The 10,842-nt window shown below is 47.0% G+C and overlaps 2 protein-coding genes across 2 annotated transcripts; both read left to right on the top strand.

The window, feature by feature from the left end:
- Window positions 1-2,317: 2,317 nt before the first annotated feature.
- LOC138945859 (uncharacterized) lies at window positions 2,318-3,247 on the top strand. The gene has a single exon (XM_070317376.1). It carries the CDS (start codon window positions 2,318-2,320, stop codon window positions 3,245-3,247), a length of 930 nt encoding a protein of 309 aa, XP_070173477.1.
- A 5-nt stretch (window positions 3,248-3,252) lies between these two features.
- Window positions 3,253-3,681, top strand: LOC138945860 (uncharacterized). Its single transcript, XM_070317377.1, has one exon. It carries the CDS (start codon window positions 3,253-3,255, stop codon window positions 3,679-3,681), a length of 429 nt encoding a protein of 142 aa, XP_070173478.1.
- Window positions 3,682-10,842: the final 7,161 nt, after the last annotated feature.

A 10,842-nucleotide genomic window follows, 5' to 3' on the forward strand; every position in this document is an offset into this window, starting at 1 on the left:
CAGACCACATCTTGGACACATACCACAACTTGGACACATACCACAACTTGGACACATTACCACATCTTGGACACATACCACAACTCTTGTTGCTACTAGCTTTTCACTGGGAGGAAGCGATCCGAATTCCACAGCGATATATATAGGACAATTAAGAAATGAACAAGTCGCGTAAGGCGAAATTACTACATTTAGTCAAGCTGTGAAACTCACAGAATGAAACTGAACGCATTGCATTTTTTCACAATGACCGTAGTCCGCCGCAAGTGCAAAAGGCAGTGAAAGGGACGAGCCTGTTGAGCGCGGTAGCGGTTGCGCTGTGCTGCATAGCACGCTTTACTGTACCTCTCTTCGTTTTAACTTTGTGAGCGTGTTTTTAATTCAAACATATCATATCTATATGTTTTTGGAATCAGGAACCGACAAGGAATAAGATGAAATTGTTTTTAAAACGATTTAGGAAATTTAATTTTAATCATAATTTTTATATTCTTAATTTTCAGAGCTTGTTTTTAATCCGAATATAACATATTGATATGTTTTTGGAATCAGAACATGATGAAGAATAAAATAAAAGTAATTTTGGATCGTTTTATTAAAAAATAATAATTTTCAGATTTTTTTTTTTTTAATGACCAAAGTCATTAATTAATTTTTAAGCATCCATGCTGAAATGCAATACCGAAGTACCCCCCGCGGGTTAGGGGGAAGAATTTACCCGATGCTCCCCAGCATGTCGTAAGAGGCGACTAACGGGTTCTGTTTCTCTTTTTACCCTTGTAAAGTGTTTCTTGTATAGAATATAGTCAATTTTTGTAAAGATTTTAGTCAAGCAGTACCGGCACGGTTGGCCTAGTGGTAAGGCGTCCGCCCCGTGATTGGGAGGTCGTGGGTTCGAACCCCGGCCGGGTCATACCTAAGACTTTAAAATTGGCAATCTAGTGGCTGCTCCGCCTGGCGTCTGGCATTATGGGGTTAGTGCTAGGACTGGTTGGTCCGGTGTCAGAATAATGTGACTGGGTGAGACATGAAGCCTGTGCTGCGACTTCTGTCTTGTGTGTGGCGCACGTTATATGTCAAAGCAGCACCGCCCTGATATGGCCCTTCGTGGTCGGCTGGGCGTTAAGCAAACAAACAAACAAAGTCAAGCAGTATGTAAGAAATGTTAAGTCCTTTGTACTGGAAACTTGCATTCTCCCAGTAAGGTAATACATTGTACTACGTTGCAATCCCCTGGAGCAAATTTTTGATAAGTGCTTTTGTGAACAAGAAACAATTGACAAGTGGCTCTATCCCATCTCCCCCCTTTCCCCGTCGCGATATAACCTTCGTGGTTGAAAACGACGTTAAACACCAAATAAAGAAAGAAAGAAATACCGAAGTCCGGCCTTCGTCGAAGATTGCTTGGCCAAAATTTCAATCAATTTGATTGAAAAATGAAGGTGTGACAGTGCCGCCTCAACTTTTACAAAAAGCCGGATATGACGTCATAAAAGACATTTATCGAAAAAATGGAAAAAAATTCTGGGGATTTCATACCCAGGAACTCTCATGTAAAATTTCATAAAGATCGGTCCAGTAGTTTAGTCTGAATCGCTCTACACACACACACGCACAGACACACACACACACACATACACCACGACCCTCGTCTCGATTCCCCCTCTATGTTAAAACATTTAGTCAAAATTAGACTAAATGTAAAAAAGAAAGAAAAACAAATTTAATGGATCCCTCGACTTTGGGGTAGCGCGACTCTGTTGCTGCTAGCTTTCCACTGGTATCTTTCCCAGCGATGAGACAATAGGCTGAATAGAGAGAAATGATTTTTTATTTTTTTATTTTATTTTTTTTTTACATTTTTACAAATCGCGGTTTTAGGTTCGACATAATTTGTAAAATATTTTTTACATTTTTACAAATCACGGGTTATCAGTGTTACGTTATTACGCAACAGTGTGACTGTGAGCACCAGGCTATTCGATGTACAGGGAGACTACTCTCCCCACTTCCTCTCTCTTGCTTCCTGCATAAAGATACGAGCACATGGAATGAAGACTCCGTGTTTTATGTCGAATCTTTGAATGTATGCTACGCATAACACAACATGGTGGCAGCGCAAGGTAACTTGAAACCCTACGCTCAACATACGTGCTGTTGGCATTCTGTGAGTACTCTCTAGTCTAGTGGAATGAACTTTTCTTTGCGCCGAATGTAGGGAGCAGTTCCTGATCCACGACTGTCGTACAGCTGTGTTAGCTATCGTTTGACGAACTTTGACTTTTCTTCGTGTCTTAACAACACACGTTTATGAGAAATGGCAGAACATCGTGATAACCAACCTCAACAACGTCACACGGCCAGGGTGAATCCTCCCCCTCCGTTAAACGTAAAGAAGGGAGGTGACGACTGGAAGATGTTCAAACAAATGTGGAACAACTATTGCGTCATAACGAAGCTAGAACCAGAGAGTAACGCATACAAACGAGCGCTATTCTTGCATACACTGGGACCTGATGGTCTAGGAGTGTACAATGGTATGCACCTTGAGGAAGAGCCGACAGTAGCGGACATCATTGCAGCATTTGATGCTCACTTCATCGGGAAAACGAATGAGACCTACGAGCGATACATGTTCAATAAGAGGGAGCAAAGGCCGGATGAGACCGTGGAAGAGTACATAGCAGCATTGAGGACTCTTGCTGCAACTTGTCACTTCTGTGATTGCCTAAAAGACAGTCTCTTGCGAGACAGGATTGTCTTAGGAATCCGAGACAGCTCGACAAGAAAAAGACTACTCCAAGAAGCAGATCTGAGCCTTGAGTTGTGCATCGACATGTGTAGGGCCGCAGAAGCCACATCACAGCAACTAAGGACCCTGAAAAGGGAAGATGAGACTGCAGAAGCATGCAGTGTAGCTCAGAAGCAAAACCAAAGCCGGAACTTCGGGAAAGTTATCCACAACTGCAAGTTTTGTGGACAGAAGCACCCTCTGAAAAAAGAACTGTGCCCAGCATGGGGGAAAACCTGCAAGGTCTGCAAGAAGAAAAATCACTTCGGAGTGGTGTGTGCAACTGCGAAACACAGAAAACCAAAGAAAGTGAATGCAGTTGGATTTGATGAAACTGACAGTAGTGAAGATGAAACTCTGCTTGCAGTGAATGGAAGCAGATGCCGCCAGAGCAAAATCATCAAAGCTGAGATGACAGTGGATGGGAAAACCAGATTGACTCGGGTGCGAGCGTGAATGTCATGCCAAAGAAATACGTGAAGAAAACCAAGCTCATGACTCAGTCCAAGACGAAGCTACATACTTACGACGGGACAGTCATTACACCCTTGGGGAAAACACAGTTGACACTGACAAACCCAAAGAATGAGAAACACTACACAGCTGAGTTTGTAGTAGTTGAAGAAGACCTCATGCCGCTAATAGGGAAGAAAACGTCTGAGGATATGAATCTGATCACCGTACACTACGAGAACCTCGAGAGCATCATGAACGTTGAGCAAGACCAACTCGCAAGTTTTGCTGATGTTTTTGAAAACAGTGTAGGAAGTCTACCTGGGGTCGTTCATCTTGAAGTTGATGATACAGTGGTACCAGTCATCTCACCTGCCTGTCGAGTGCCGTTTGCCATGAAGTCAAAGGTGAAGGCAGAACTGAAATCTCATTTCTAGGTCATCTCGTGACGAGAGACGGCCTAAAGATCGACCACGAGAAGGTCGAGGCTGTGCTCAAGATGCCGGAACCAGAAGACGTGGAAGGTGTCCGACGCTTCTGTGGATTCGTCAACTACCTGGCAAAATTCTTGCCGAAACTGTCTGACGTTTTGGAACCCATCAGACAACTGACTCGAACTGATGTGGTCTGGACCTGGACACCGACTCATGAGAAAGCGTTCAAAGCAGTACAGAAGCTAGTAACAGAAGCTCCAGTGCTAGCTTTCTACAAGCCTGAAGAACCTATCACAATCCAATGTGATGCAAGTCAGACCGGACATGGTGCTGTCTTGATGCAGAATGGCCGCCCGATCGCATACGCCAGCAGAGCACTGACAGAGACAGAAACTAGGTACGCTCAAATCGAGAAAGAGATGCTGGCCATAGTGTTCTCCTTGGAGAAGTTCCACCAGTACACATTTGGGCGCCAAGTTGAAATAGAGAGCGATCACAAGCCTCTAGAAGCCATTCTCCAGAAACCCTTGTCTGCCGCACCTCGGCGACTCCAAGGTATGATGCTACGAATCGAGAACTACAACATCACTGTCCATTACAAGAAAGGAAAAGAGATGCACCTCGCTGATACGCTTTCACGAGCATACATCAATGCCCCCAGCCGTCAAGAGGATTTTGAGTTCGTCAATATGGTGAGTTTCCTGCCCATCCGGGAGGAAAGACTGGCGAAGCTCAAGGCCAGGACGGAAAACGATGAAAACCTCCAGCTTCTCAAGACGACCATCATGACTGGTTGGCCTGACGACAGAAACGATCTACCAGCCACCCTCACTCCTTATTTTCACTTTCGTGACGAAATGACAGTTCAAGATGGACTCATCTTTAAAGGAGAAAGAGTCGTCGTTCCTGAGTCTATGCGTGGAGAGATGAAGACAGCTGTTCATTCTACTCATTCTGGAATTGACGGATGTCTGAAGAGAGCCAGAGAGTGTCTGTTTTGGCCCGGCATGTCGGGAGACATTAAGAACTTCATTTCAACCTGTGAAACATGCAACACTTACCAAAGCGCCAATCAGTCAGAAACTCTCATGCCACATGAACTTCCTTCTCGTCAGTGGGAGAAGGTAGGCGTCGACCTCTTCGAACTCGACGGGAAAGACTATATGGTGACCACTGACTACTTCAGCAACTTCTGGGAGATTGATAGACTTGAGAACACTACTTCCTCTACCGTCATCAAGAAGTTGAAAGCACACATTGCCCGCTATGGTTCCCCATGCATTCTAGTCAGTGACAACGGTCCACAATTCATCTCGGACAACTTTCAAGAATTCGCACGTTCTTTCGACTTCGAACACAGAACTTCAAGTCCCTATAACAGCAAAGCAAACGGAAAAGCTGAATCATCAGTCAAGACTGCAAAGGCTTTGCTGAGGAAGAACAAAGAAGGAGACCAGTTCCTAGCTCTACTGAACTACAGGAACACTCCTAGCCAAGCGACCGGGACTAGCCCAGCACAGCGATTCTTCAACAGAAGAACCAGAACACTGCTTCCAACAACAGCAACACTCCTGAAACCAAAGGTAGACTTAGACGCCGAAAAGAAGAAGCTGCGTGCACACCAGAAGAAGCAGAAGACCAACTTCGACAAAGGAGCCAAAGACCTACCCCCTCTTGAAGAAGGCGACACTGTACGTATGCAGCCCTTTACTCTAGGCCACAAGAAGTGGACGAAAGCTGTCGTCACCAAGCGCCTCGATGATAGGTCATACGAGATACAGGCCAACGGCTCGCTGCGGTACCGTCGGAACAGAGTCCACCTGAAGAAGACTGCTGAGAGCGCCAGCCCAGAACCATCAGCTGACTCCGCCTGCAATCGCCCGCAGCAACCGCCACCTACACCATGCCCTACAGCTACTGAGACCACCACTACGCCACAGCCGCCGGCGAAGATGACCCCGCAGCGACATCAACCAGAGGCTCCGGTGAAGCCGTCCAGCCCCAGCAAGATCCCAGTCAGCACCAGATCTGGCCGAACAGTCAAGTGCCCCAAGATGAAAGACTTTGTATATATCGCCGATAAATGATTCGAAGCGCGTGTACGGAAACAGCAGTGAAATGAACATTATACAGACTCTTAATACTCAAAGTCAGTATTGTTTTGAATTCGTTTCGAGCTCGTCCGTCGTTAGAATGTCGTGTCGAATTCGCGTACGCGTATCGTTTCGGAAATCGTTTCGGATTCGACTGTTATTTCGGAGTTTTGTTTTATTTGACTAACTTCACTAAGCGCTCGAATTTTCTTTAAAATGTAGTGGAGGAGTGGAAGGTAGTAGAAGATACACGAAGCCCAAGTCCAAGCGTCTTGTTTCAACTTTTTATTCAAGAAAACAATGCAAGGAAACGTAGAGGCCGAAGGCGAAACCCGTAGACAGCAAAGCAAGTGTAGTGTCGTGTTCAGCTGCTAGGAGCGAATGCATGCTTATGCGACGAAAATACAGTTTAACGACCTCTCTGCTTAGAGCAATTTGGGTCAAAGATATCAGAGCCGAAGCTCTACGATGTGTGCCTGGGTGAAGATGAGCAACAACAAAAAAAACAAAAAAAAAAAACAAAAAAAAACTTTTACTTTCCGTAATGGAAATGCTGGAAGAACAGGATTTAAAATCAATTCCTTGCAGGAGATACACGATTGTAGAGATTTATTCTTTCATTCCGAGGCAGAAATGCTTTTGTATTCAAGAAACGTGGAACGTTGCTATTCCGGAAGGGAATTGATTTGATTTGTTGGTACTTTAGAATAAAATTGTGAAAAGTGGCATCCGACTGATCATGGCAAAGGAGTGAGTGTCAGACCAAGGAGGGTCGTGGTGGAGAAGCTGAGGCACCCTCTACGTACTTGTGGATTCGGCGGCTAGTCAACTGGCGAAAAGCAAACCCGGTCCTCCCTAGGACCTATACTGGCCGGTTAAAAACATATGTACAGGGCTGCGACTTTATGTCGGTTTATTCATCAACGCCTTTATGGCACCCTCTGTCTACAGAGGCATGGGAAGGGGATCAGGTGAGGAGGCCAGAGATGTGTCTCTGTAACCCCCTCTGGGGTGGGGGTGAGAAAAAGAGGATAGGCTATTTACACTGTCATACACAGTCGTTCGCATACTCTCGCACAGCTACAAAGGCCACCCTCTTCCTCCCAAAAGAGACGGACGTCTCAGATATGGTAGGCAGAGGCTGGCTGTCTAATCTAATATATACACCTAAGGTGACACATGGAATATATGAATGTAACGTGGCATTAACTATAAGCCTAGCGCACGGGACACACGCGACCTCGGCCCCGCCGGCGGAAACACGGCAGGTGGGCGATTGCAGCGAAGGAAATGATTTGTTCATAATAAAAAAAAGAAAATAGTAATAACAATAATAATAATAATAGTAAATAATTAAAGAGTAAGGAATAACTTACAAGTGCACGGGCCACACGCGATTTCGGCCCCGTCGGCGGAAAACACGGCAGGTGGGCAAGTGCAGCGATGGAAGTGGTTGGTTCATAATAATAATAATAATAATAGCAATAATAATAGTAATAGCAAATAATTTGTAGCTTAATGAAGTAAGATGTGCTATGCCGAGATCATCCAGCTAGATTAATATGTAGACCTAAGATACACTCATAATACATGTAACGTAGAACATTTACTAACAATAAACACATAGACATTTACTATTGATATAAACATAGATACACATAGTTTAATATGGGGAACCTTAGATGGTTGTGGTACGAGGGAAAAAAAAAAAAAAAAAAAAAAAAAAACCCGGCCTGTGCCAGATAGAGGGTCGGGAACCCTGTCCTTTCCAGGGCCAAGGCTCTACCAACAGGCCTCTGGGTTCCTTGTCCTTTCGACGGTTGGCAGCAGGAGGGAGGATTGGGGGGAGGTCCTTCTAAAGTCTGAACTGGATCTGGCTGGGCCTATGCCTCCAGCAACCTCAGAGCCATTTGGCCACAGACGATTTCAGGAATGGGGGTGGGCCTGACAGGATGGGGTGTTTGGGGGTATCCTTCGAAAGTCTGAACTGGTTCTGGCTGGGCCTGCATTTCCAGCATCCTCAGAACCATTTGGCAACGGACGATTTCAGGATGGAACGGGTCAAGGTTCTCATCGGTATCAGGCCGAGGGACTGATGAGGTCGGAGGAAGTCGTGTAGACTTAGTCCGTGGGAAGTCCTGTACTGGGAGAGTGTTGCCATCTCCGGGGTCAGAGGTTGGCAACCTGCGAAGAGGTGGTGGAAGTCTAGGGCCATTCCACATTCGCAGCGGGGGAAGGTGAAGGAGTAGTAGGAGCTCACGGTGCGAATGCGCCGGAGCAACTGCATCTCCTTCAGGGGGAACGGGTGATGGTGGCCCTTTCTGTCCGGAGGCAGCGCTAGCCATCCGTGCTTTGTGCATCTTTCCTTGAGGGTCTCGCCATACCCTTTTCTCACAGCCTTAGCCAGTTTGCCTTTCGCTTCTGTGACCGAATATTTCAGGTCTAGGACCGGGCCCTCGGAGAGAGCCGCGGCTTTTGCTGCCCTGTCAGCCAGGTCATTGCCCCTGATGCCTGTGTGGGATGGTAACCACATGAGAACGAGGTCGGTGCCCCGAACCATAATTTGGTGACATAGAGCCTGGATTTCCATGCGGAGTTCTGGTCTGTTGCCTGTCTCGCTTGCCAGCGCTTGCAAGGAGGATTTCGAGTCTGAGAGGATTGCCACTCCCATGGGTATGGCCACGTTGTCGTTCACGTGGGAGCAGGCCATGAGAATGGCATACATCTCCGCCGTGAAGATACTGACCCCCTCGTTTAGTTTATATTTTCGCACCAAGTTGAACTCTGGGATCGCAAAAGCACAACCCACCTCGCCGTTGTCCAGGACAGAGCCGTCCGTGTAGACTTTGAGGTAGTTGCGGAGCCTGCCGTCCAGAATCTCCCTGGCCATGGTCGCTAGGAGGAGTGGGTTCTCCTTTTTGGAAACTGCGTCGCCATACGTGTGGCTGATCTGTGGCTTTTCGATCAGCCATGATGGGTACGGATTGGTTGGCAGCTCAGCCATTCGTGTCTGGTCAATTTGGCACTGGGTCAGTACATCTATGGTATGGTCGTGGAGGGTTTCGTACCGCTCCGCCAAGCATGTTTTCTTTTCTTTCCAGGTCTCGTGCCAGGAGGTTTGTGTCGGATGGAAGGTTGCCGTGAACACTTCCTGTACAGTGTTGGGTACAGCCGATGCTCGAGCAACGAACTGAGCGCAGCGGAGGTGACATTCTTCCTTCAGGGGGATCATGCCTGCTTCCTGATAGGCGAGACAGTTTATGGCCCCTTTTGGAACGCCCAGAGCCAGTTTTAAGGCTGAGAGCTCCAGGCGTTCCAGTTTGTTCCAGAGGCTTTGTGGCATGCTGAAGTAGGCTTCTTGTCCGTATGTTAGTCTGGAGCGGACCAGCGCCTTTACCAGGTGCACAAGGGCTTTACCAGCTGCCCAGGTCTGAGATTTTAGAACCTTGATCAGGTTGACTGATCGTCGGGCTTTGAGAATTAGAGAGTCGATGTGTTGTTGCCAGATCAGATCATCAGAGATCGTGACCCCAAGAAACTTTGCAGTTTTGCTTGGTTTGATTTGCATTCCGTTTAGGGTCAGGTGGTACTGGGCTTTGAGCCCCCTTCTTCTTGTGAACACCAGGAACACTGTCTTCTCGTGTGAGAGTTCAAAGCCGTTTGCAAGCATATACTTTGCGATCTTGTCAATTTGCGCTTGATACTTGAGTCTGTTCTGCTCAGTCATGTGGTGTCTGACTGGTTCCATCCAGAAGGCTAGGTCATCTGCGTACAGAGACATTGTTCCTCCTTCCAGGCCAATCTGACCAATATCGTGAAGCATCAAGCTGAAGAGGATGGGGGCAATGATGCTCCCCTGAGGTACGCCCATATCAATGGAGTGAGACTTAGAGACAGACTGTCCGACCCTGACTGCCAGGGTCCTGTCTCTGAGGAATTCCTGGACGAAGCCCAGTATTCTGCCTGATAAGCCCAGCTTCGCAAGTTTGTCCAAAAGCTTCCCATGCCATACTGTGTCAAAGGCGCGCCTGATGTCGAAAAAGGTGGCCATTAGGATCCTGTTTCTGGTGAGTGCTCGTTTTGCATGAGCTGTGAGTCTGACCACGTGCTCCATGCAATTCCTTCCCTTTCGGAACCCAGCCTGGAAGAGCGGGATGACATTGTGTTTGTCCAAGAAGAACTCAAGCCTGTTCTTTACCATGCGCTCATAGATCTTCCCCAGGTGGGGTGTCAGTGAAATCGGTCTATAGCTGGAGGGGGAGTTTTTAGGCTTCCCTTCCTTTGGAATCGCAACGACTAGAGCTTCTCTCCAGGCCTGGGGAATGCAGTTCCCCTCCCAGCAGGCCTGGAAGAAGAGCAGGAGTTTTTCAAGCATGCTGTCTGGGAGATGCTGTATCATCTTGTAAGAGATCGGGTCCGTGCCAGTGGCCACGTTTCCCGTCTTGATGCCAGCAATTGCCTTTGCTAGGTCTTTGAGCGTGAAATCGCTGTTGATGGGCATTGTGTTATCGGGCGCCGGAGTCACAAATTTCTTCTCTTCCGCAGCTCTGTGGTCAGCCGCTTTTGCTGGAAGATTTTGGGTCAAGCTTACTCCTGCGAATGTACGTGCCAGTACTTCAGCTTTCTCGAGGTTGCTAGTCGTTTGTCTGCCATCGACAGTGAGTGGTTTCTCAGCTGCCTTTCCCCCTCGTTTGCGAGCCCTGAGCCTCTTCCAGACTTTTGGGGCATCGAAATGGTCTCTGACTTGCATGCTTCTGCCGGTGTCCGGCTTATACTTATAGCCCCGGCGCGGACTGCACAGAAAGCACCGTCCGGCGGTGATGAAAATCGGACTGAATACGGCCAGAAACACGGAATCTGTGTTTCTTACACTTGCTTTACCCTACGTTATTTAAACAAATACATAACCAATCATAACAAACAATACATCAAATTAAAGCTACGACCTTTAGCTTTCCATTGCAATAGATCACATTTCGTAAAAACGTATATTTATTTAGTATGATGCAAAAACAATGGTCCTAGTGAAGGCACTGAACCAACTTCAGTGCGGAAAATTACAAAACTCTCT

This window comes from Littorina saxatilis, linkage group LG13, assembly GCF_037325665.1.
Source record: "Littorina saxatilis isolate snail1 linkage group LG13, US_GU_Lsax_2.0, whole genome shotgun sequence".
Taxonomy (NCBI): domain Eukaryota; kingdom Metazoa; phylum Mollusca; class Gastropoda; order Littorinimorpha; family Littorinidae; genus Littorina; species Littorina saxatilis.